This window comes from Diadema antillarum, unplaced genomic scaffold (genome assembly GCF_040938485.1).
Source record: "Diadema antillarum isolate AM-2024a unplaced genomic scaffold, OU_Dant_1.0 seq00001092_RagTag, whole genome shotgun sequence".
NCBI classification, from domain to species: Eukaryota; Metazoa; Echinodermata; class Echinoidea; order Diadematoida; family Diadematidae; genus Diadema; species Diadema antillarum.
Window position 1 is genome coordinate 1 of NW_027271911.1, and position 27,871 is coordinate 27,871.

The window sequence follows — 27,871 nt, forward strand, 5'->3', positions numbered from 1 at the left end:
GAGGGCCTGGGAGCGGGAAAACAAGGGTGATTACTGAGTAGTCTGTGAGTTGTCAAAAGCAGACCTTTCGAACAATTGCAAACGTCATGATACTATTAAAATTTTTGTCTTCCTTTTGGACTGAAGAAAAAAATCACAAAGACGAGTTGAGTACACGTTGTATCACAATTTTTTACATAGCCATGCAAAACGATTACTACACTCATGTTATGACAAGAAGAATCAATATTCCAAGACAAATACAAAGCAGCCTCGGGTACTGACGGTGACAAGAAACGCCACGCATTCACAATGCACGTTGGGGAGCAACAGGGAGGTGGGAAGAGACTCTTCCCGCCTCCCTGGGAGCAACATGGAGTTGGCAGGGAGGGGTGATCCTGGAGTTTGTGGGAACTTCCCGATACTCGGTGACAACAGGGAGGTGGAAGAGAGACACTCCACCTCCCTGGTGACAACACGATTGTGACGATCTCAAAGCATGGACCCTACCACGCCCAGCAAATCTGCGTGCTACTTCTCAAAAATTTGAAGGAACTTTGTCTCTGATCTGTTGAGTTGTTTTTGCTGAATATCAGGAGCTTTTCATGCCTGACGTTCAAATGGATGGTTGCCAAAAATTTCATAATCTATAAATCTCTCAGTAATTGTCCCCGCCGAACGAGTTCGAGCAGGGGACTATGAAACGGGCTCCGTACGTGTGTGTGTCCGTGTGTCCGTGTGTCCGTGTGTCCGTCCGTCCGTCCGTCCGTCCGTGTGTCCGTCCGTGTGTGCGTCCGTGTGTGATCAAAACGTTCAAAATGCTACTCCTTCGTCATTTCTAACCCAATTTTGATTCTGTTTGCTTTATATGATAGCACTACATGGGAGCTTTGAAACTTCTATACAGAATTTCAATTGTGACCTTTGACCTTGACCTTTGACCTATATTGTACATTTTGCTTCAAAATGCTACTCCTTCGCCATTTCTAACCCGATTTTGATTCCGTTTGCTTTATATGATGGCACTAGGTGAGGGCTTCAAAACTTCTACACAGAATTTTGACCTTTGACTTCTTTGACCTTTGACCTTGATTTTTGACCTATATTGTACATTTTGCTACAAAATGCTACTCCTTTGCCATTTGTAACCCGATTTCAATTCCGTTTGCTTTAAGTGATGGCACTAGGTGAGGGCTTCAAAACTTCTACACAGAATTTTGACCTTTGACTTCTTTGACCTTTGACCTTGATTTTTGACCTATATTGCACATTGCCTACAAAATGCTACTCCTTCGCCATTTCTAACCCGATTTTGATTCCGTTTGCTTTATGTGATGGCACTAGGTGAGGGCTTCAAAACTTCTACACAGAATTTTGACCTTTGACTTCTTTGACCTTTGACCTTGATTTTTGACCTATATTGTACATTTTGCTACAAAATGCTACTCCTTTGCCATTTGTAACCCGATTTCAATTCCGTTTGCTTTAAGTGATGGCACTAGGTGAGGGCTTCAAAACTTCTACACAGAATTTTGACCTTTGACTTCTTTGACCTTTGACCTTGATTTTTGACCTATATTGCACATTGCCTACAAAATGCTACTCCTTCGCCATTTCTAACCCGATTTCGATTCCGTTTGCTTTATGTGATGGCACTAGGTGAGGGCTTCAAAACTTCTACATAGAATTTTGACCTTTGACTTCTTTGACCTTTGACCTTCATCTTTTTACCTATATTGTGCATTTTGCTACTAAATGCTACTTCCGGCGGGGACATATATTACGCACCGCGTAATTTCTACTTTTCCTTGTTTATTTTAGGCTGTTGATGCTGCCGTAAAAACATTAGAAATTTCATAGGAACTAGTCAGGATAAAGACAAAAAAATCTCCACACAAAACAAATATAAAGTATCTTTTATTGTCATTGGTAGTCAAATTTGTGTTATACAGATACATTGTATGATTAAAGCAATAGGTATAGTATTAACTATTGTATTACACGTAGTAACACTTTCATGGTAAGTTTGACGTTTTAAAAATCGCAGGAGAGTTTTTTTTTTTTTTTTTTAAAGGAGTGCAACCATTTCTAAACGTGAAGGCATGATAAATGAAAGGAGAAAAAAAAAGAATCAACGTTTGTAATCCTGGGTCTTCGACTTGAGCTATCTTTAATTAAACATTCCTTCTCTGTTCATCTCCAAGACCCCAGACTGTTCATGACCTCCGAGAATGCGCCAGTACGCGCGGTTTCTTCTGTTGATTGGTATCTCTCTCTCTCCACCCCTCCCCATTCCCCACTCTGGCACCTTGGCATCGTGGGATTTTTCATGTTTCTGGGTAAACTTTCATGTGAAGCGTGCCTATCAAGTCACCACTTGACTCACCTGCTGGCAGTGTAATAATGCGAGCAGAAAGTGGTAGACATTTTCTTCTGCTGCAGCTACTTTTACTGCCGAAATACTCGGCTTTGTCACCACACACTACCACCAGTTATTCGGCGAGACACACGTTGTGTATTGGAATATAAATGGACTTTTGCACCTTCCTGAATTGAGTAAGTGTCTGACCGTTGTTGAAATCGTGACATCGCTAACGTTAGACAGTCGGCGTTAGTTTTAGGCTTGCGTATGCGTGATTTCATGGGTTCAATGTTCGATGGAATATGTTGGCTGTGGGGAAAAATGTGGCTTCGAAATTTTTACTTGCCCGATTCCATTGACTGCGCCCATGAGTACAAATTTGACGACCATGACAATACGACATTGCCAGGGGAGTTCTGCTCAACTACAAAATCTTTTCGGTATTTGATATCGCTATTTAAATGCCTTCCGCCGGCAGGAAATTGTCCGTAGTAAATATTACGAACGACAGTTACTTAACCGAGGCATCTCCGAGTCTCGCAATTTCCGAGATTTCTTGCCAGTCCACATGACAAGTCCGCTAAACGCAAGATCTAAAAATTAACGCACAGTAACGATCTGTAACGCACAGTAACGATCTGTAACGATCTGTAACGATCATTCACGCACGGTGATCGATAATTTTGTAACGCAGAAAGATTAACGCAGTACCGATCGGCGCTTGCGTTACACGTAAATTTAACGCAAAGTTTATTTTGGTATATACTGTAGATAAATATATCAGATTACTGTTTGCCCTTTGTTTCGTTGGTTGTTGTTGTTTTTATTTTGCTTCCTTTCATTTCCCTCTTTCACTACATTTCCCCATATTTTTCACTTCTTCAAAATTCACTCCTTGCCCCATCCTCGTGGTGCCGCACGTGCCACACACATACTAACTACCCTGTGAAACAAACTCTCAATCTTTTCATTGATGACCACTGTCGCCAACAATGAGAATATAAGAGGTTCTTTCATGAATTCTGTGTTGTCTCCAGGCCTACTAACTCTGACAATCTTTGCATTAAAAACATTATGACGTTATTGTCTGCCTGGATGTTTTTTTAGCCCCCTTTTAATGAAGACTATCCAATTTTATTAAAAAAATAATAATCATACAAGTATTGAAATGCCCCTTTTCTGCCAAACCCTCTTTTTTTTTTCAACTTCACTCCGCCTCATTTTCATCAACGAATGCCTTATTCCCCCCTCTGGAAAATACCTTTAGGCAAAAGGGGCACTTCTTGCCAAAGCATGGGCAAAGAGTCAAGAGAAAAAAAAAAGGCAAACAATTGGCCGGTTTGCTTTGTTCCCTCTCATTTCTTTTTTTTTTTTTCTTTTTTTCTTTTTCTTTTTTTTTTTGATGTGTTGGCTCACTTTCTTCACCCTCTTGCAATTTTTGCGAAAATTAATTTTTCACAAAAAAACTCACTCTCTTTGCTCACTTGCATGGATTGAATATCTCCCTTTGGCCTTTCAACTTACAAAGTGCCCCTTTTCTGCTGTACCTCCCCACTTCATCCTGAAGGGCCGGACGGCTCTATAGGGGCAGGGGGTGCATACCCCCCCCCCCCCCCATACTTTTGGGGGCACCATCAAAATGTGCCCCCTTTTCTGGAATATGCCCCTTTTTAGGAGAATGGGACCGATTTTGCACTAGAAAGGGCAACTGAAAGTACAAAAAGGGCCTGGAAGGAGCACAGGGGGGGGGGTACACAGTGCCCCTCCACCTTTTGGAGGATCAACTAAATGTGCCCTTTTTTCCTGTAAAGGGGGGCACACTTTTTCCTAAGGGGCAGTTTTAAGAACAAAAAGGGCACTTTGAAGAACAAAAAGGGCACTTTGAGGAACAAAAAGGGCACTTTGAGGAACAAAAAGGGCACTTTGAGGAACAAAAAGGGCACTCTGAGGAACAAAAAGGGCACTTTGAGGAACAAAAAGGGCACTTTGAGGAACAAAAAGGGCACTTTGAGGAACAAAAAAGGGCACTTTGAGGAACAAAAGGGCACTTTTAGGAACAAAAAGGGCACAATTTTTCTTGCTCGCACCTTTCGGCAAAAATTATTGATTTGAAGAGCAAAATCATTTTTTTTTTTTGCTATTGTTTCACAGTTTTTCGGCTCACTCGCAATTCATTCTTCACAAATATTTCAAGCTCGCTCACTTCGCTTTCTTGCATAAATAAATTTCACTCTGCCGCCCCTAAAGGGGCACTTTCCTTTTAAGTGAAAAACGGCGATAATTTTTCTCGCTCATTTCGCCCACTTGCAACTTTCTTTAAAAAAATATAAAGTTGAAAATTATCAAAATCATGTTTTTGCTACTATTATTTTTTTTTCCCCCCTCACAAAATGACCATTTCAAATCAGGAAGTACCCCCTTTTTGGCTGCCCCCTCCGCCCCGTCCCCACTTTCAATTAACCAGCCAACCCGTGTTCACATACAGTGTTACGGGGTGGGGGATCTGCACAATTTTTATGCCTCCGCAACGAAGTGGCCGGAGGCATTATGTTTTCGGGTCGTCCGTCCGTCCGTCCGTCCGTCCGTACGTCCGTACGTCTGTACGTCCGTCCGTACGTCCGTCCGTCCCGTTTTGTTTTTGTCGATATCTCAAGAACCGTGTGGTGGTTTTACATCAAACTTGGTATGAGGGTATATCCTTGGGGGATTATACTTTGTGTGGATTTTAGGGTCACAGGGTCAAAGGTCACAGGTTATTTTGTGAAAAAAAAATGTGAAATTTCATGTTTTTCTCCATATCTCGCAAATGGTTCAAGGTATCTTCATTGAACTTAGTATATATGGTTGTACCGATGGGCAGTGATTATCTAGGGAAGTTGGGGGTCATGGTTCAAAGGTCAGGGGGGGTCAAAGGTCAAGGTCAACTCCTAAAAATATCACTACTTTCCTTAAAATGCAATATGTCTGAAGGTTTTTTTTTTAAAACTTGGTGTATGGCATGTATTACCCAATATATATTTTTGGGGAAGTTTCTTGCCAAAAGGTCAAAGGTCAAAAGGTAAAAGGTCAAGTGAAAGTGCTAAATTGCACTTTTTCCTCCATATCTCGAAAGTAACTCAAGGTATCATCATGAAACTTACATATTTATGCATGTTCAACCTAACAGTGATTCTCTTTGGAACTGTGAGGTCAAAGGTCAAAGGCCAGGTTTAGATAATGCTATTTTCCCATCTGATACTGAAATTATACTTTTTCTCAATACCTTGAAAATTACTCAATACATAAACTTATAAAAGGGTCAAAAGTCAAGTAAAAATCATAAGTTCCCCCAAATACCTGCACTCTGACATTTTAATCATTCATCCAATTGAACCTAGTTCTAGGAAAGTGAACATTCAGCACATTTGTGGCAAACCTGTCATTTTAATATTTTGCCAATTGTGTGAAACTGTCATCACACATTGTACTATAGACCTATTAGGAGAACCATGCATTATGGCGGAGGCATATCAGTAGCCGTAGCGATATATCTAGTTTTACATTTTATTTCACTTTTTTTTGCATGCGTGCCCTCGATCACATTTACTTTGAGCATGCGGGCATGAATGCAGAGCGAGAGAGATGGCAATGCTCGCAGCCGTCCAACATGCCTGGCATTTATTAGCATGGCTTGCGACCACTTGCTCCAGACGATTTTAATCTTCCGCATTCCCCACAGTAACACACGCATGCACATACTGCACCCACCCAACGCGCTCAACCGCTGATTGCGACACTCGACGTACAGACACCATTAACGTACTTCCGTACGTACGCGCGGGCACACTACGAATACAGTCCAGGAAGTGGACTACTACACTGTTGTACCTAGCTAGCTCTATGGCCGCTGCGCTGCGGAGGCAGTCGGAACGGTCAAAGCCGGTCGGCCGTACATAAGTACAAGTGTACGTACACGTCGTCTTGTTGAGTTTAAATCAGATATATTGGGACGCGAGTGAACTGAACAGAAGGTATGATATTTGAGATGAGGAAATTTGTTCAAGCTTATTGAAGTGTAGACTTTGAGAAAGGGCATATTATACGTCATAAATAAGAACTTTCATTCTAAAAGGGCACCACGGCCACAAGAAAAAGGGCACATTTTTTTTGGCCGTAACTTTGATCACGGAAGAAAGGGCATTGCGGCCAACGAGAGGGGCACCGACGGCCATGGCCGTCGGTGGCCGTCGGTTAATTCGAGGCCTGGAACAACGAACATGACCCCCACCCTCACCCCCCCCCCCAAAAAAAAAAAAAAAGAAAGAAAGAAAGAAAGAGCCAAGTCAAACTAAGAATCAGTCTGAATTAGTCACTTTGAAAATTCCAAGTACCGCCTGAATTATCTCTCTCTGTTCAATAAAGAAATAAACAATGTCAAACTAAGAATTAAACTTATTATCTTGTTTTGAATATTTTTTTTTTGCTTTTCTGATTCAATAAAAAAAAGGGCAAGTAACGCGCAATTGCTGAAGAAAGAAAATATATTTAATGACCAAATAACGGAGAACATATCCTTCTTATTTCTTTTTTCCTCTGTGGGGGGGTTAATTTTCTTGTTAATGCTTGGTCGTTTATGTACACGCAATTTTGGTGAAACCATTTTCTTTTTCGTCGGCATTCGACGATAAGGTTCCTGTGGGTTCCTAATGGTTCACGCTTGCCAAAATTGCGTGATTTCTCTAAAATACTATGAACCTGAATGATCTCTGACTGGTAATTCAGTCTATTTGATGATCAACAGTTGTTTATTTTCTGCTTGTAAAAGACCACGTAAACTACATCGTACATGCTGTTTCGTTCAGCCGAGCGAGCCATGCCATAGCAATGGCGACACACACATGGCGCGCTCGCCTTTCCCACACATTCCCTGGTTACACCTTACAGCCCGCATATGCATGTGATGTATCTTAGGTGACTTACAATGCAGTGAATAATCTGATAATGGTACCGTACTTACAGCTAGGGTTAGGGAAACTGAAACTTTTACAAATTACTTCAATGAAAACGACATCGATATATGTATTCATGTTACCATTTTATTATTATCATGTGTATCAGGTGAATTCCATGCCTGTCTACTGTTCTCATTCTGACCGCTGTGCTACTTGTTGATTCTTGCAGTGATTCTTGCCGGCTCTCTGTGGCCGCACGTGTGTAATGTGTGCGCCTTGGACGCTTCTAACAAAATTTGGACGAAACTGCCGAGCTCCGAACACGCATTTTCCGAACGAGCAACGCATTTGCCAAACGGAATTGAGCAGGCGGATGTGGATGAAATTGCATCCACAAAGCGTCAGAATCATTGCTACTGGCTCAATAACGAAATTTCCTCCCTGCGAGATTTCGTTGCTACTGAATCGATAAGAAACTTTCGTTGGAAAAAGAAATTGACAGCTCTAGGCGTTTCTTATTGCGCGTACTGTACATGTACATGTAATGGATAGGGTCATCCAAATTTGGGTCAGGCTCAAAACATTTATTCCTTGATACATCGCATAATCTAATTTGTCAGAATTTACATAATTTCAAGTTAATTTTTTTTAAATTGTTGTGATGCAGGAGTCTATATAGATCAGAATCATCGTATCACACAGGAAGGTTCTCAGCTTACACCAAACAACATTCTTGGTGATGATGATGACCTCGATGAAGACATGGATGACAGCTTCACAGGAAACCCTACTAAGGTATTTTTTCATATGTATCTCTCTTGTATGAATAGCTTGATAGCATAAATCTTTAGATTTTAACAGTTTGGAAATAAGGCAGGAAATATGTAGTCCATACAATTGTAGGCAACCATAACACAGGGTCTGTACTGCACTCTGGCGTACCATCTCTTGGAGGCTGTACAGTTCTAGTTCTTCTATAAAACCAAAAATGATTGTACCCAAAATGCTATAGGAAAGTATGTTCATGAGTGCAAATTCAAGTGTGTTCATGTCAGATCCAGGGGGGCAAAGTGGGAAACAATTTCCACATTTCTTCTGTGGGGGGGGGGGGGGGGGGGGCTCCTTAGGGGGTCTCAGAAATATCCCTGCCTTCCCGAATTAGTTTAACATCACAGTTAAAAACTTAAATTTGTGGTAGAGGTGCATGCAGGCCTGAAGACCACTTGTGTCTAGGAACTGAGGTTGGGGGTGAGTATGGGCATGGTCAACATGACAGTGACAGTGAACAAGCATGGGCACCAGCCAGCCCAAAGGCTTGGGTTGGCTACATCTACCTCACAGGAAATAGCAAGGAAATTGGAGGTGAGGGAGTTTTGGTAAAGGAAGAAATCTTTGAGCAGGTACTGTAAACGCAGAAGTTTTTGCGGTACATAGATTTTCGAGGATTGCTACTTCTGGCTAGCAGGAATTCTAAAAAAAGTCTGCGAAAATATCTTTCACAATTTTCTCTGCACATTATGAATGGGTTTGGCAGTTCCGTAGCGCGAATTCAACAACCCACAAATATGTTTTTGAGCCGCTCAGCACAAAATCAATCACACGAAAGTATCAACGTTTACAGTAGTAAAGGTAAGGAAGAAAAATGGCAAGTGATAGTAGGCTTTTCTCGGTTTTCCGATATTTATGCCTTCGCCACAAGCTCAGGCGTTATGTATCTGGGTTGTCCGTCTGTAATGGATTTTGTGGACGACGTCAAGAGCCATTGGAGGTATTCATTTAAATAAAATTTATGTTGACAAAGCTGTGCCTTTCAACTTTTGAGCACACATACTCAAGGTCAAGGTCAAATTCTAAAATTTCACTGTTTCCCCCATATAGTCCATGGGCCAAGACCCGAAAAATGGGTTGTTGGTACCACCTGAGATGGCAAAACCTTTTTGGTGTCATTTTGTTTGTCGGGCATAGATATGCTTATCAAGCTATGATAGCATTTCCAGATGAGTAGCTTAGTCATAATAAATTAATTTTTAACCAATTTGGTCTCGTTTTTATATCCCTGTACTTCTGAATCGAAACTACCCGCTATACAAACAAGAGCACTGTCTTCTGTATGTTCACAGGTGTTCTGTTGTTCCTCTGACGTTCGGAAATGAATCAGAGTAATATTCAATTCCGTATGGTGATTAAATAAATGTCGGATATTTGCTTTACTTTCGAAAGTAAAAAGCAATAACATTCGGCTCCAGAAGATGCCAGAATAAATGTCAGATGATTGCTTTTACTTTTGAAAGTGAATAGCAGTAACATTCTGCTCCATACCATGCTAAAACAAATGTCGGATATTTGTTATTCCACACTGCTCGATTGAAAAAAAAAAACTGTTACGATTCGCTAAAGTTTGTTATCATGCTGAAGGTTCGCTTTTCCTTTTTATATAAGTTTCGAAATTTCGGACGTTACATAGCTGATACAAAAACGAAGTTTCTTACCACGAATATGATAATTTCTTTACAGATAAACGACCCACCTTTTTTTCCATTTTCGGATGAATGAACCATCTGACTTTTTACCCACGCCGATGAAAATCGGCAGGGGGTTATGTAAAGGGTTCCGTATGTTTGTTTGTTTGTTTGTTTTTTGTTTGTTTGTTTGTTTGTTTGTTTGTTTGTGTACAAGATAACAAGAGAACGGGTAAACAGATTTGCACGAAATGTTAAGGGGATGTTTGGATAATGGCAGGAAAGAATCGATTAGATTTTGGTGATAATCGGTTGACCCTTGCAAATTCTGTGTGACCTTGAAGTTTTGACCCCATGGTATAGTGACCACTCTGAAAATTTCCCGTTTCTCACTTTGCGATTTTCCGCTACCATACGAAAACATAAACTCCCAAACGATCCGACTTCGCTGCTCAAATGTTCGTAAGAATTCCGAAATTTACGTTTAGGCCTATTTGAGGGACTATGTCCTTCTAGATTTATGAAAGTACGTTCTCCGTCATCACAAATTAACATTGATTGTTTTTTTCGTTGGAGGAGCATTTGCTCGGTCGCAGTCACACTGCACGATATGCTAGCTCAATGTCAATGCGTGTGCAAGGCCGCTGAAAATGCATCGCGCTCTACACTGTTGGTGCAAAATTGCATCGGGGACGTTGCGGCGCTCGTTGGTGGCCGAATACTGGTGCAGTAGACATTTGCATTCAACCCTTGCATTGAATAATTCCCGTAGACACTTATCATAGGGGTAATTGCCTAGGGGGTACGTAAATTTTGTTTTTCTTTTGCGCTTTTGTAGATACCATCAAAGATTGTACACTCATACGACCTTTGATATCATCACACTCTCGGCTTGCTATAATCAAAATATCCCGCAAGAAAACGGCGTATTTCTCGATTTTTAGCGCTTTTTCCGCGACCCGTCGCGTAGACAATACTCTTAAAACTGGACTTAATTCGCGCGCGCTTGGAAAAGTTCCGATTCTGCACTTTTGACTGTGGAATTTGGGATTTTCGATGGATTTTTGGAGGAGACTTAAGGACTTTCCTGTACATGAATGAGTGTTAATACCGTATGTGTAATGATGTGATTTGCGTGTGATGTGACTGTAGAACCAAAGATCGTACACTTCAGTGTACGATCTTTGGTAGAACTCACTGGCTGGTGATAAAGCACACTGGCAATTAAGTGGCCGAATTCTGGTAGATGACCGAATGCACATTATGTTTACCCCGACTTTGTACTTAGGCGTGGGTCTGCCGCCTTTGACGGCCCCTCTCTAGTTTTTTTTTTTCCGGAATGATGAATATCGTGCAAAGAAGTAAACGATGTCACGTTCAGAAATAAACCCATATATTCCCGTCACAGGAAAAGATTCGGCGTTTTTAATTTTCTTTTAGCCAAAAATGATATAAGTTTCGTACCATGCACGTAAGTCATTCTCACATTTAAGAACATTCGGAATAATGCCACAAATGGTATTAACGAGCCCTAATACAATTTTGGATTAACACATTAGTTAAGGCATATCAAATTTGCGTGTTTTGCGGGTTCAGCATAAAGAACCATCGGATTTACGAACCTTATTCTTCTTTCGGAATAATGAACATAAGGCAAAGGAAATAACGATGCCATAATAAGAATTCAACTTATTTTCTTGCCTCAAAGATTTTCCATCCTTATTTTCCGAACTACTAACCCCCAATGCCAGACCAAAAATCTGAAAATTAAATAAGCTCTGCTTTCTGATGTTTTGTTAATCCCAGAAATTAAAAGGAACAAGTTGTGTTATTCGTTTTCAGAGTAACGTAATTAATTTAATATACCGATAATTGCACCTTTAGAATCACAAAATTCGTGCTGTTTCGGATTAATGAATCGTATTTATTTTTCACATTAACGAATATCAATAAGGCAGAGGGAATTTGCGAGAATAGCGAATCTTATTTAACTTTCGCATTACAAGAACCTTACAGGTGCAACGAACATCAAAATATAAGAACGATGTCAAACTAAAAATTAAACTGTAAAGTTGCTTCAACAATTTTACCTCCCGTCGATATTGCTTTTCCGATCTAAATCTAAAAATGAAATAAAACAAAACAAAACAAAACACACGATGAAACGCGTTATTATTGCCGAACATAGAATACATCCCCATAGGTGGAACAAAATAACAACAGAAAAAGATGCAGAGAGAGAATGATGGGCGGGAGAATGGTCTTTAAGGTCGAAGGTCTTTTTTGTGGAATTGAATATTAGATGTACATGTTGTGCACAGAAATGACGCAGTCTGTCAAAGTGTGTCAGAGTCACGAGAAATCAAGTTTCAGTTATGCCTATAGAGATAGGTAGAACTCACTGGCTGGTGATAAAGCACACTGGCAATTAAGTGGCCGAATTCTGGTAGATGACCGAATGCACATTATGTTTACCCCGACTTTGTACTTAGGCGTGGGTCTGCCGCCTTTGACGGCCCCTCTCTAGTTTTTTTTTTTTCCGGAATGATGAATATCGTGCAAAGAAGTAAACGATGTCACGTTCAGAAATAAACCCATATATTCCCGTCACAGGAAAAGATTCGGCGTTTTTAATTTTCTTTTAGCCAAAAATGATATAAGTTTCGTACCATGCACGTAAGTCATTCTCACATTTAAGAACATTCGGAATAATGCCACAAATGGTATTAACGAGCCCTAATACAATTTTGGATTAACACATTAGTTAAGGCATATCAAATTTGCGTGTTTTGCGGGTTCAGCATAAAGAACCATCGGATTTACGAACCTTATTCTTCTTTCGGAATAATGAACATAAGGCAAAGGAAATAACGATGCCATAATAAGAATTCAACTTATTTTCTTGCCTCAAAGATTTTCCATCCTTATTTTCTGAACTACTAACCCCCAATGCCAGACCAAAAATCTGAAAATTAAATAAGCTCTGCTTTCTGATGTTTTGTTAATCCCAGAAATTAAAAGGAACAAGTTGTGTTATTCGTTTTCAGAGTAACGTAATTAATTTAATATACCAATAATTGCACCTTTAGAATCACAAAATTCGTGCTGTTTCGGATTAATGAATCGTATTTATTTTTCACATTAACGAATATCAATAAGGCAGAGGGAATTTGCGAGAATAGCGAATCTTATTTAACTTTCGCATTACAAGAACCTTACAGGTGCAACGAACATCAAAATATAAGAACGATGTCAAACTAAAAATTAAACTGTAAAGTTGCTTCAACAATTTTACCTCCCGTCGATATTGCTTTTCCGATCTAAATCTAAAAATGAAATAAAACAAAACAAAACAAAACACACGATGAAACGCGTTATTATTGCCGAACATAGAATACATCCCCATAGGTGGAACAAAATAACAACAGAAAAAGATGCAGAGAGAGAATGATGGGCGGGAGAATGGTCTTTAAGGTCGAAGGTCTTTTTTGTGGAATTGAATATTAGATGTACATGTTGTGCACAGAAATGATGCAGTCTGTCAAAGTGTGTCAGAGTCACGAGAAATCAAGTTTCAGTTATGCCTATAGAGATAGGTAGAACTCACTGGCTGGTGATAAAGCACACTGGCAATTAAGTGGCCGAATTCTGGTAGATGACCGAATGCACATTATGTTTACCCCGACTTTGTACTTAGGCGTGGGTCTGCCGCCTTTGACTGCCCCTCTCTAGTTTTTTTTTTTTCCGGAATGATGAATATCGTGCAAAGAAGTAAACGATGTCACGTTCAGAAATAAACCCATATATTCCCGTCACAGGAAAAGATTCGGCGTTTTTAATTTTCTTTTAGCCAAAAATGATATAAGTTTCGTACCATGCACGTAAGTCATTCTCACATTTAAGAACATTCGGAATAATGCCACAAATGGTATTAACGAGCCCTAATACAATTTTGGATTAACACATTAGTTAAGGCATATCAAATTTGCGTGTTTTGCGGGTTCAGCATAAAGAACCATCGGATTTACGAACCTTATTCTTCTTTCGGAATAATGAACATAAGGCAAAGGAAATAACGATGCCATAATAAGAATTCAACTTATTTTCTTGCCTCAAAGATTTTCCATCCTTATTTTCTGAACTACTAACCCCCAATGCCAGACCAAAAATCTGAAAATTAAATAAGCTCTGCTTTCTGATGTTTTGTTAATCCCAGAAATTAAAAGGAACAAGTTGTGTTATTCGTTTTCAGAGTAACGTAATTAATTTAATATACCGATAATTGCACCTTTAGAATCACAAAATTCGTGCTGTTTCGGATTAATGAATCGTATTTATTTTTCACATTAACGAATATCAATAAGGCAGAGGGAATTTGTGAGAATAGCGAATCTTATTTAACTTTCGCATTACAAGAACCTTACAGGTGCAACGAACATCAAAATATAAGAACGATGTCAAACTAAAAATTAAACTGTAAAGTTGCTTCAACAATTTTACCTCCCGTCGATATTGCTTTTCCGATCTAAATCTAAAAATGAAATAAAACAAAACAAAACAAAACACACGATGAAACGCGTTATTATTGCCGAACATAGAATACATCCCCATAGGTGGAACAAAATAACAACAGAAAAAGATGCAGAGAGAGAATGATGGGCGGGAGAATGGTCTTTAAGGTCGAAGGTCTTTTTTGTGGAATTGAATATTAGATGTACATGTTGTGCACAGAAATGACGCAGTCTGTCAAAGTGTGTCAGAGTCACGAGAAATCAAGTTTCAGTTATGCCTATAGAGATAGGTAGAACTCACTGGCTGGTGATAAAGCACACTGGCAATTAAGTGGCCGAATTCTGGTAGATGACCGAATGCACATTATGTTTACCCCGACTTTGTACTTAGGCGTGGGTCTGCCGCCTTTGACTGCCCCTCTCTAGTTTTTTTTTTTTCCGGAATGATGAATATCGTGCAAAGAAGTAAACGATGTCACGTTCAGAAATAAACCCATATATTCCCGTCACAGGAAAAGATTCGGCGTTTTTAATTTTCTTTTAGCCAAAAATGATATAAGTTTCGTACCATGCACGTAAGTCATTCTCACATTTAAGAACATTCGGAATAATGCCACAAATGGTATTAACGAGCCCTAATACAATTTTGGATTAACACATTAGTTAAGGCATATCAAATTTGCGTGTTTTGCGGGTTCAGCATAAAGAACCATCGGATTTACGAACCTTATTCTTCTTTCGGAATAATGAACATAAGGCAAAGGAAATAACGATGCCATAATAAGAATTCAACTTATTTTCTTGCCTCAAAGATTTTCCATCCTTATTTTCTGAACTACTAACCCCCAATGCCAGACCAAAAATCTGAAAATTAAATAAGCTCTGCTTTCTGATGTTTTGTTAATCCCAGAAATTAAAAGGAACAAGTTGTGTTATTCGTTTTCAGAGTAACGTAATTAATTTAATATACCGATAATTGCACCTTTAGAATCACAAAATTCGTGCTGTTTCGGATTAATGAATCGTATTTATTTTTCACATTAACGAATATCAATAAGGCAGAGGGAATTTGCGAGAATAGCGAATCTTATTTAACTTTCGCATTACAAGAACCTTACAGGTGCAACGAACATCAAAATATAAGAACGATGTCAAACTAAAAATTAAACTGTAAAGTTGCTTCAACAATTTTACCTCCCGTCTATATTGCTTTTCCGATCTAAATCTAAAAATGAAATAAAACAAAACAAAACAAAACACACGATGAAACGCGTTATTATTGCCGAACATAGAATACATCCCCATAGGTGGAACAAAATAACAACAGAAAAAGATGCAGAGAGAGAATGATGGGCGGGAGAATGGTCTTTAAGGTCGAAGGTCTTTTTTGTGGAATTGAATATTAGATGTACATGTTGTGCACAGAAATGACGCAGTCTGTCAAAGTGTGTCAGAGTCACGAGAAATCAAGTTTCAGTTATGCCTATAGAGATAGGTAGAACTCACTGGCTGGTGATAAAGCACACTGGCAATTAAGTGGCCGAATTCTGGTAGATGACCGAATGCACATTATGTTTACCCCGACTTTGTACTTAGGCGTGGGTCTGCCGCCTTTGACGGCCCCTCTCTAGTTTTTTTTTTTTCCGGAATGATGAATATCGTGCAAAGAAGTAAACGATGTCACGTTCAGAAATAAACCCATATATTCCCGTCACAGGAAAAGATTCGGCGTTTTTAATTTTCTTTTAGCCAAAAATGATATAAGTTTCGTACCATGCACGTAAGTCATTCTCACATTTAAGAACATTCGGAATAATGCCACAAATGGTATTAACGAGCCCTAATACAATTTTGGATTAACACATTAGTTAAGGCATATCAAATTTGCGTGTTTTGCGGGTTCAGCATAAAGAACCATCGGATTTACGAACCTTATTCTTCTTTCGGAATAATGAACATAAGGCAAAGGAAATAACGATGCCATAATAAGAATTCAACTTATTTTCTTGCCTCAAAGATTTTCCATCCTTATTTTCTGAACTACTAACCCCTGTTACGACCAAAATCACTCCGAGAATGATCGCACAAAAGAAACAATCAACTGATGTTCAGGCGGTTTATTAACAGTGATATTGTAGGTACAGACTGGTAATCGGTTTCACATCAGTACAATAATGATCAATAGAAACAAATATAAGTCAGTAATGGAATCACTTACGTACGCATTACACGCAATATCCATGGAAATGTCCAAATACGATGCTCGATGCACAAACGAATGATCCCTCTTACGTAACTCCAGAGGCACAGGTTACGATAGTCCACGGTATAGATCCGGGGTAAAATCCACCATATACGTCCACGGCGAAACGTGCAGAGTCCAAATGTTGTGACGACCACGTCCAGTTGATGCGTTGAATGATGATTCACTTAATATTGTCCAGCTAGGAATCCAGCCCGTCACAGCTTTTCCGTAGCAATGTCCATTGACACAAAAATGGTGTCTATCCCCAATGAAGGCAAATTAATTATCTGCAGGCAAAATGTCTCCCAGGCCAAGTATCTCCACAAACATAACAGGTCAGCAGGTAACACAGGACTGACTATAACAAGTCGCTTCAGAGCCAGAAGTGACGTAACTCTCAGAGCAGAGGTGTTGGGTACTCTGCCTACTGCAGAATTTCTCTGGCTTATATACTATCCATTCACCCCCTTCTAGCACATTCTATAACTCTCTCCAACCTACTAGCCAGTCTAAGTTCCAGGAAACTTGGATGACTCACTGCCTATGTACAAAACATCATTGCCAAGAATAACTACCAATCACATTGGGCTACAGGGACAGTGCCTCACTCAGCCAAATATGTTAGCACTTCCCAGAACTTTCTGGAATGGGTGAAATCATTCTAGATTGAGTGAGCTATAATGTATTTCCTGTTACATGCATGTACTGTATAGCTACATTGTATACCACCTAGAAAATTCTCCACTTATCTGGTCAGCCTGTATGTACTATATCTATACCATATGGAATGTTCTCCATGAATCTGGTCAACCTGTGTACATACACATTAAAACAGCCATGCATACAGTACATCATACATATGTATATAACTACTAGTGTGTACATTTGTGACACCATCCCCCATGGGAAAAAGAAAGCCTTGCCGTAGCAAGGGTTTCTTTTACCTTCACAATTTCTCATTATTATTTACAATGAATGTGAGGTAAAATCCAAGTCAAGCTACAATAATCACATACTATCACATGCCTTTTGGATAGCTGCATTAATTCCATGTTCTCTTTTCATGGATACCATTTACAATGATATTGCTTGGATTCTCGGAGCTTATACAATCATATCAAACTGTTTTGCACACATTAATGAATATGCTTAACACATACACTGGAAATGATATGCGGTGAAAACTTTTCACCTTTGATACTCTCTTCATGTTACACTCTTGACAGAGCGTCGGCAATTACATTGTTTTTGCCTGCCACATGTTTGATTTTGAGTGCATATGGCTGCGTCATCATGCTCCATCTGAACAACCTGTTGTTCTTCATTTTGAACCGGTCTAAAAAGACCAAGGGGTTGTGGTCAGTATAGACCGTGATCTCCCCTTTGCTATTTGTCAAGTACACTTCGTATTGCTGGAGGGCAAGGATGAGACTGAGAGCCTCCTTCTCAATTGTGGAGTACTTCTTCTGGTATGCGTTCAATTTTTTTGAGAAGTAGCTAACTGGTCGTTCAGTGCCTTCTTCATCTTCTTGGAGCAAAACCGCTCCCACTCCTACATCGCTAGCATCTATTGCCACCTTGAATGGCTTTGCGAAGTCAGGAGCTGCCAAAACAGGCTCATTAGCAAGGACTGCCTTTAGTTTCTCGAAGGCTCTTTGACACTCATCAGTCCATGTGTACTTCGCCTTGCCCTTCAGCAGGTTTGTTAGGGGGGTGACTACAGTGCTGAAATTCGGTACAAATTTCCTGTAGAAACCAGCCATGCCCAGAAATCTGAGCAACTCCTTCTTGGATTGGGGGATGGGAAAGCCTAGTATAGCCTCTACCTTGGCTTCTCTTGGCAATACTTGTCCCTGACCGACTACATGCCCGAGATACACCACTTTGACCTTTGCAAATTCACTCTTTGCCAGATTAATCACCAATCCGGCCTCCCTGAGTCGATCAAAAAGTTGCCGCAAGTGTGTAATGTGCTCCTCCCACGTGTCACTGTACACTAGGATGTCATCAATGTATACTACACAGTGGTCAAGTCCAGCAATGATTTGGTTTGTCAGCCGTTGGAAGGTGGCCGGAGCATTTTTCATGCCGAATGGCATTACTTTGCATTGGAACAAGCCATCTGGTGTAGCAAAGGCAGAAATCTCTCTGGCTTTGTCGGTCAAGGGCACTTGCCAGTATCCCTTTAGAAGGTCTATCTTACTGACATATGCAGAATTTCCGACCCTGTCAATGCAGTCTTCTAGTCTGGGAATGGGGAAAGAGTCTGTTTTCGTCACGGCATTCACCTTTCTGTAATCTATACAGAATCTTCGAGACCCATCCGGCTTGGGCACCATGACGATTGGGGAGCTCCAACTGCTTTTACTCGGTTCTATTATGTCATTGTCTAGCATGTATTGAACCTCTTCCCTTACTTTTTGCAGTTTGCTCGGGTTTAACCTGTAAGGGTTTTGCTTGATAGGGTCAGCATCTCCTACATCAACATCATGTACAGCCAGAGGGGTGCAGCCTGGTTTGTCTTTACACAGTTCTTTGTACTCATGTAACAGACTAGTCACATCTTTCCTCTGATTATCAGGTAGGTAGTTCAGTGCCTCATCTACTTTCCCTAACATCTCTGAGTTAGACAACCTGGCACTAGAGGGCTCACTTCCATTCTCATCTTGAGCTTCTCCCTCTTCATCTACTTCTTCTTCTACCACCTGGGTTACACCTACCGGCTGACTAGCCTTTCTCTCATAGTACTCTTTCAGCATGTTTACGTGACACACCCTCTGATCTTTTCGTCTGTCTGGCGTACTGATCACATAGTTCACATCATTGAGTTTCTTTTTGACACAGTATGGGCCACTGAACTTGGCTTTCAGTGGTTCACCTTGTATGGGCAGCAGTACAAGAACTTTGTCACCTGGGTTGAAAGTTCGGGCTTTGGCATTTTTGTCTGCCTTTCTCTTCATAGAGTCTTGTGACACTTTCAAGTGTTCCCTAGCTACCTCACAAGCCTTTGAAAGCCTTTCACGAAACTTTGACACATAGTCAAGTAGGTGGACCTCATCATCCTCCGTCATGAATTTCTCTTTGATGAGCTTCAGTGGGCCCCTAACTTCATGACCGTACACCAACTCAAATGGGCTGAAACCCGTCGACTCATTTGGGGAGTCCCTCGTTGCAAACAGCAGGAAAGGGATGCCCTTATCCCAATCCTCGGGATACTCCTCACAAAATGCCCTAATCATTGTCTTTAGGGTCTGGTGGTAGCGCTCCAACGCACCTTGGGATTGGGGATGATAAGCTGACGACTTCAGCTGCTTCACACCCAAACGATACATCACCTCTTGAAATATGCCTGACATGAAATTTGACCCTTGGTCAGACTGCACTTCCTTGGGCAACCCATACCTAGTGAAAAACTGCACTAGAGCATCTACCACAGTCTTAGCAGTGATATTTCGCAATGGGATAGCCTCTGGAAACCGTGTAGACATATCCATGATTGTCAAGAGGTACTTGTGACCCGACCTTGTCCTAGGCAAAGGTCCAACACAGTCAACTAAAACTCGACTGAATGGTTCTTCAAACGCAGGTATCGGAATCAATGGCGCCGGCTTCACTGAATGCTGTGGTTTACCAGCCACCTGACATGTGTGACAAGTCTTGCAAAACTCAGCCACATCCACATTCAACCCCGGCCAATAGAAATGCCTCATGATCCGATCCTTTGTCTTTCTGACGCCTAAATGGCCGCCAACAGGTAACTCGTGAGCAATCCTCAAGATCTCACCGCGGTAACTAGGAGGGACAACAACTTGACGGACCACCGTCCAATCCTCATCAGCTGGCCTATGGGGAGGTCTCCACTTCCTCATCAAAATGCCATCTTTGACATAATAGCACTCAGGGACCTTTTCAGCCTCAGCCTCAGAACACGCCGTCTGAGACAAACCTTTCAACTCAGAGTCTGCCTGCTGTGCTTCAACCAAGGAAGACTTGCTAAACAGCCCATCACTGTTAGCCTCGGAGCCTAATACAGCAACCCCATCATTTAAATCCTTGAAAAAGGTTTCTGCCAACCAAACACCGGAATTCTCCTCCACATCAACAGAATCCGCATCATCTTGAACAGCTCTACGAGCCTGAGACCTAGTCACAACACAATCTGGGAAAATCCCAGGAAACTCCTCCTGCAACTGCTCAGTTTCAGCAACCACCACTGGTTTATCCGAAACAACTGGAGACGCAACCACCTTGTCCCCAGCCAAGTCATTCCCCAACAGGAAGTCAATGCCTGCCATGGGCAACTCAGGAACAACTCCAACAGTAACAGGACCAGAAACTAGGTCACACTTCAAATCCACTCTATACAGTGGCACTGACATATAACTGCCATCAACAGTCTGAATCAAGACTTTTGCATTCACTGCACTATCTGGTGGAAAAGTCATACCACCATCCACCATCAATGACTGAGAGGCCCCCGTATCCCGCAGGATGACCACTGGCTTACCTGCCTCACCAGAAGTACATGGGGTCACCTCACCATCAAACAAAAAGCTATGATAGCTCTCATCCACCTGCTTCATCCTATCTTTGAATTTGGGAGATTGACTTTCAATGGCCTGTGTTTCACTGAACGGGACACTGTTTTCAGGTAGGACACTTTTTGACATGACAAATCCCAAGTCCTTCTTTGTTTTGTTTTGCAACTTCCAACACTGTGACTTTACATGCCCTGTCTTGTTACAGTGAAAACATTTGATAACATTTGCACTTGTACTGGACCCTTTGTCAGATTGAGGCTTTGGTGCCGATGAAGTTTCAGAACTCGTGCCTTTTTCAGAACCAGCATTCTTTGGATTGCTCGACTGATTTTTATCTCTCTTATTTCCAGAGAAATTCCTGAAAGGTGGTCTGTTGTCATTTCTGTGGGTCAGCTCATACTCATCAGCCATCAAGGCTGCTTTATGCAAACTTGTCACTTTGTGATCATCCAAATGCGACCTCACACTGAAAGCAACACTCTTTTTGAATTCTTCCAAGAGAACAACCTCACGTAGGTTATCAAAGTCCTGATCCACTTTAAGGGATCTGTACCACCTATCAAACATCATTTCTTTTTCTCGAGCAAACTCAACATGTGTCTGGCCTGGTTTGCGGTACGAATTTCTGAATTTGTGTCTGTACGCCTCTGGCACCAACTCATAAGCATTCAACACTGCTTTCTTGACTGTAGCATAGTCACGTGATTGCTCTTTTGAGAGAGATGAGTACACATCGGCTGCTTTGCCGACAAACACACTTTGAAGGAGCATGGGCCAAAATTCCTGTGGCCAGTTCAAACTGTCAGCCACCTTCTCAAATGACACAAAATATGCATCAACTCTGTTTTCTTCAAACTTTGGCACCAATCGAATGTTCTTGGCCAAATCAAATTCAGGGGGAGCCCTTTCACGATTTCCAACAGTCTGTGCATGAGTCAATTCCATCTCACGCAACTTCATTTGCTGCTCCATTTCGAATTTCCTCATTTCCATTTCTCTTTGTTCTCTTTCCCTCTCTCTTTCCATTTCTCTTTGTTTTTCCTTTTCCTTCATTTCCATTTCTAGTCTCATCTTCTCTTTCTCCAGTTCCAATCTAGCAAGCTCAAGCCGTGTTTGATCTGAAATATGAGCTTGATCTGAAATTTGAGTTTCTTCTTTGAGCTCCATGTGACCAGCTACCAAGTCAAGAATCTCTGCCTTTCTTACACCTTGTGGAACATCAACATTTAAATGCTGTGCAACAGCGGTCAAATCACATTTGCGTAACCTTTGCAAATCTCTGAGGGACAAATCTGTCCTCTGAACAAATGCCTGAACATCCATTGTACTGATTGACATTGTCACAATGTATTACACACAATATACAATTGAACAATCAACTCAACCGGTATTTTGTCTGTACTAATATTCTGGATTCCGGAACGTTCCAAATTCTAAGTTTTGGCTTAAATTCATTTCTCGGACACAAGCCCCCAATTTTGTTACGACCAAAATCACTCCGAGAATGATCGCACAAAAGAAACAATCAACTGATGTTCAGGCGGTTTATTAACAGTGATATTGTAGGTACAGACTGGTAATCGGTTTCACATCAGTACAATAATGATCAATAGAAACAAATATAAGTCAGTAATGGAATCACTTACGTACGCATTACACGCAATATCCATGGAAATGTCCAAATACGATGCTCGATGCACAAACGAATGATCCCTCTTACGTAACTCCAGAGGCACAGGTTACGATAGTCCACGGTATAGATCCGGGGTAAAATCCACCATATACGTCCACGGCGAAACGTGCAGAGTCCAAATGTTGTGACGACCACGTCCAGTTGATGCGTTGAATGATGATTCACTTAATATTGTCCAGCTAGGAATCCAGCCCGTCACAGCTTTTCCGTAGCAATGTCCATTGACACAAAAATGGTGTCTATCCCCAATGAAGGCAAATTAATTATCTGCAGGCAAAATGTCTCCCAGGCCAAGTATCTCCACAAACATAACAGGTCAGCAGGTAACACAGGACTGACTATAACAAGTCGCTTCAGAGCCAGAAGTGACGTAACTCTCAGAGCAGAGGTGTTGGGTACTCTGCCTACTGCAGAATTTCTCTGGCTTATATACTATCCATTCACCCCCTTCTAGCACATTCTATAACTCTCTCCAACCTACTAGCCAGTCTAAGTTCCAGGAAACTTGGATGACTCACTGCCTATGTACAAAACATCATTGCCAAGAATAACTACCAATCACATTGGGCTACAGGGACAGTGCCTCACTCAGCCAAATATGTTAGCACTTCCCAGAACTTTCTGGAATGGGTGAAATCATTCTAGATTGAGTGAGCTATAATGTATTTCCTGTTACATGCATGTACTGTATAGCTACATTGTATACCACCTAGAAAATTCTCCACTTATCTGGTCAGCCTGTATGTACTATATCTATACCATATGGAATGTTCTCCATGAATCTGGTCAACCTGTGTACATACACATTAAAACAGCCATGCATACAGTACATCATACATATGTATATAACTACTAGTGTGTACATTTGTGACACCCCCAATGCCAGACCAAAAATCTGAAAATTAAATAAGCTCTGCTTTCTGATGTTTTGTTAATCCCAGAAATTAAAAGGAACAAGTTGTGTTATTCGTTTTCAGAGTAACGTAATTAATTTAATATACCGATAATTGCACCTTTAGAATCACAAAATTCGTGCTGTTTCGGATTAATGAATCGTATTTATTTTTCACATTAACGAATATCAATAAGGCAGAGGGAATTTGCGAGAATAGCGAATCTTATTTAACTTTCGCATTACAAGAACCTTACAGGTGCAACGAACATCAAAATATAAGAACGATGTCAAACTAAAAATTAAACTGTAAAGTTGCTTCAACAATTTTACCTCCCGTCTATATTGCTTTTCCGATCTAAATCTAAAAATGAAATAAAACAAAACAAAACAAAACACACGATGAAACGCGTTATTATTGCCGAACATAGAATACATCCCCATAGGTGGAACAAAATAACAACAGAAAAAGATGCAGAGAGAGAATGATGGGCGGGAGAATGGTCTTTAAGGTCGAAGGTCTTTTTTGTGGAATTGAATATTAGATGTACATGTTGTGCACAGAAATGATGCAGTCTGTCAAAGTGTGTCAGAGTCACGAGAAATCAAGTTTCAGTTATGCCTATAGATATAAATGTGGATTCTGAAGACTCTAAAGCTGCGTTTACACCATGTTCCCGGCGGCCACGGCAGCCTCATTTGACATTTGCCTGAGATGCAATGCGCTGTGGGTATACTAGTACATGCAGTTGAGACATTCTCCTGTTCCCCAACACCCCACTCGTCCCCCTCCTTCGCATTCTAAGTCTTGTTCGGATCGTTCCAGTCCTCGTCCGGGCAAACTTCTAGATATCACACGCTGTTCTCACGGCGTCTGATCAGGCTATAGACTATCAATATTTTCCATCCCGTCCCGCTACGGACTGCCTCCAAGTTTTGTTAGGGTCTATTACGTGCCGTCGTGTTTCATTGCATTCATCCCATTTTATCAAGGCATACGAAATTCCTCATTAGCACCGGGACTGCCGTGGCAATTTTTGTAACAGTTTAAGAATGTGACACGGCATCCACGGCAATCACGGCCTGTCGCATTTGCCTATCTCCTCTCACAGCGTTGTTTCACGTCTGTCCCGTTTTGTCCGTGATGGCCTGAAATGTGACTGCCATGGTTGCCGGGAACATGTGTAAACGCAGCTTTTAGCTTTACATAAACCAATTCCACATCCCTTTAAACCTTAAATACGAATATTTGTACGCTATTGTCGGTAGTTCACTTTCTAAAAAGCAAAAACAAACAAACAACCAAACAAACAAACGAACAAGTAAACAAACAACAAACAAAAAACAAACAAAACCCTGACAATCTCTTAAAATTCAGGTTCTGTTTCCGTTCAAGCTCACAACCTGATTCTTTCCCTAAACGAAACAATACAGCAGTCGTTCTTTACAGCGTGTCCCAGAAAAAACGAAACCGAGTTTCATTGCAATTTTTTGTGATCATAATCATATATATGTTCTATGAGATATGCATGAATGGAAAGATTTACTTCTCTTCTTTCATTTGATGCACAACTCATTGTTCATAATTCATGCATGGCTGAGTTAGAACAATAGAAAGTAATGCTATTAAATTTTCATTTGCACGAGCAAATGGCGACTTTGGATGAGTTGTTAAGGCTTTTTCGGCAATCTTTTGTAAAAAATGAAATCATGGCCTTAATATCCCTTCTTTTTCCTTTCAATTGACATCTCATGCGTAAAAAATGATCTACGCCTGCTCGAGAAAACTTAATTTGAAAATATGCTTCCATTTTACTCAGAAAGATGGATAGTAATTAAGGAGTCAGTTAGCTTTCGCGACGCCTGCCCGACTTGGCAGATAACAATGGCCTTCATGCTTCAATGAAGTTACACAAACATGAAGGGAGATGTTCAAAAAGGGAATGTTACAGACGGTTCGGAATAGGGTTGTAACTTTTAATAGCACATGATCCAACCACAGAGCAAGGGTGCTCATCAGCGGAATGTGAAGGGGGAGGAAAGTAACTGAAAAAGCCTTCCGAGCCCTCCCCCCACACACACACACACATAAAACAGAACAAAACAGAAGACGGCTTTCTGCCCTGCACTTGTACCTTTGAAATGTTAGAAGCGCAAGTTCAGTGATAAATAAAGTGAAGAACCCTCTCTTTCTGCTTCACCTCCCCCTTCAAAAACTTCAAGACCCTGTCACTGATCAAGGACTAACCACGCATGAGGGAAATGTAGAGAGGAATGAAAACAGTGAAATAAGGCGTGACAGATTTTATCTCACGAGCGTTCGCCCGCGTCCGGCATGCCTTCTTATCTGTTAAGTAGCCAGCTTGGCACAAGCTTGGCATGCGCCCATGCCGTCCGCGTTCCGGGAACGCCAGCTTAAAAGTCTTTTGTTTAGTGCCTTTGTTTCGAACACAATAGCGTCAACTTCACTGCACCCAATCGACCACGAAGCCATCGCTCCATGTAGCCAGCGTTCGGGAACGCCCGGATTAAGTCTTCCCTTTGTCTTGTGCTTAACACCTACACAGTTGATTTCATGGAAGCTTAAAAAACGGACAAACTAGCAAACAAATGAAACCACGAAAGGCATTGCACTATTACGCGTTAGTAACGCTGTGATTACCTTAATTTGCGTCGATGAGGGGCGTAATCAAGAAGTATCTGAAATAGTATCCGAAATATAGTATTTGTTCCCCTTACATGAGCGTGAGACCACTCTTGTAAGCAGCTTCTCAGGTGAAGCAAAATGTGTGTAATGAAGTGACAAGTGTATAAGAAAAACATTCACAATAGCTAGGTAGATTGACGGAAACTTGACACCCATGGCCGTGCCAGCCAGGCAACAAGCTGGTGGAAATTTCCAGGAACTTCAAAGCAGGTTTGCCGCCAGGCAAAAACCGCAGGGTAAAGGAATTTGCGTACGCGCTGAATGGGTCGTAAACATCGTGTCAATTGCATTGGGCCTGGGAGGGAAGAGGGGCTATGTATAGTACATGTATTAGTAACCCTGTGCTGTGTGATACGTGCATGCTGTTGGAGACATGTGCTGTAGTTGGCGAGAGCTAGCTGATGAGAGCTCCCTGCACCTGAAACCAAGGAGGTACCAGGCGAGCTCGCCTAGTACCTCCTTCCTGAAACCAGGGAGGTACATACACATCTGGCTCTGCTGAAACTATGGAGCTTTAGTACAGTAAACCTCGACATTGCTGAAGTCGACCCGATAAAAAAGTCCCGATTTTTGTCTTGTTGTTCCTTGAAAATTTCTTCGTCTTAGTCGACATTTATAAGTCCACAACTCGCGTAAGTCGACCTGATTTTTTAGTGCCAACTGAGCTGAAATACGTGTTTATTCCCTCGTCTATAATTAAATGCAGCTGAAAATTAAATGCAGGTGTATCAAATCACGAGCAACTTTGCACATAAACGCAAGTGCGTTGCTGCCAAAAGGCTTGCGTTTGATATAGTATGAAACTAGAAAATAGTTGTATGAACCTGAAACTCAATTGCGTTGAAACGCAACTCTAAAAATCAAATGAAGTCCATCAATCACGCGCAACGCTGTATTCAAACGCAAGAACGTTGCAGGGAAGAAGAGGTTTTCGTAAGAAACTATAGAGAAACTGCGTTTAAAAGCATCTCTTAACATCTACGGAGGTGCGTTATTGTTGAAAAGTCTTGCATTATTTTGTTTGTTTTTTCGTATGCAAAATTAAAAATTAAACGCAGCTCTGAAAATCAAATGCAATTGTAAGTCCATGTCATCACGCGGAACGCTGAATAGACTTGCGTTTGATATACGAAACTTGAAAATTGTAGGGAACTTCTTTAAAACTCAGTTGCATTTCAACGCGATTCTAAAAATCCAATGCAAGTCCATCAAATCACACGCGACGCTGTATTTAAACGCAAGAGCATTGCAGAAAAGACATAGGGCCTACTTTTTGTACGAAATTATAAGAAACTGCGTTTAAACGCATCTCTAAACATCTACGGAAGTGAGTTACAAGTATTGTTGAAAAGACCTGCATTATTTTTTACTTCTTACGCAAAATTAAGAATTAAACGCAACCCCCAAAATCAAATGCAAGTCCATCAAACACGGAACGCTGAAAAGACTTGCATTTCATAATCATCCGACACTAGAAAATTGTAAGAAACTTAAACTCAATTGCGTTTAAACACTAATTCTAATAGTCAAATGCAAGTCCATCAAATCACA

General features: G+C 40.8%; 1 protein-coding gene across 1 annotated transcript in view; it reads left to right on the forward strand.

Moving 5' to 3' along the window:
- Positions 1-7,939: 7,939 nt before the first annotated feature.
- The window catches only part of LOC139743526 (wee1-like protein kinase), a gene marked incomplete at its 5' end in the record, with an annotated part of 179,456 nt that continues 159,524 nt past the window's right edge, over positions 7,940-27,871 (forward strand). The window contains one exon of the mRNA XM_071654006.1: positions 7,940-8,067. Coding sequence (XP_071510107.1) covers positions 7,940-8,067 — 128 coding nt within the window. The remainder of the gene's footprint in view (positions 8,068-27,871) is intronic.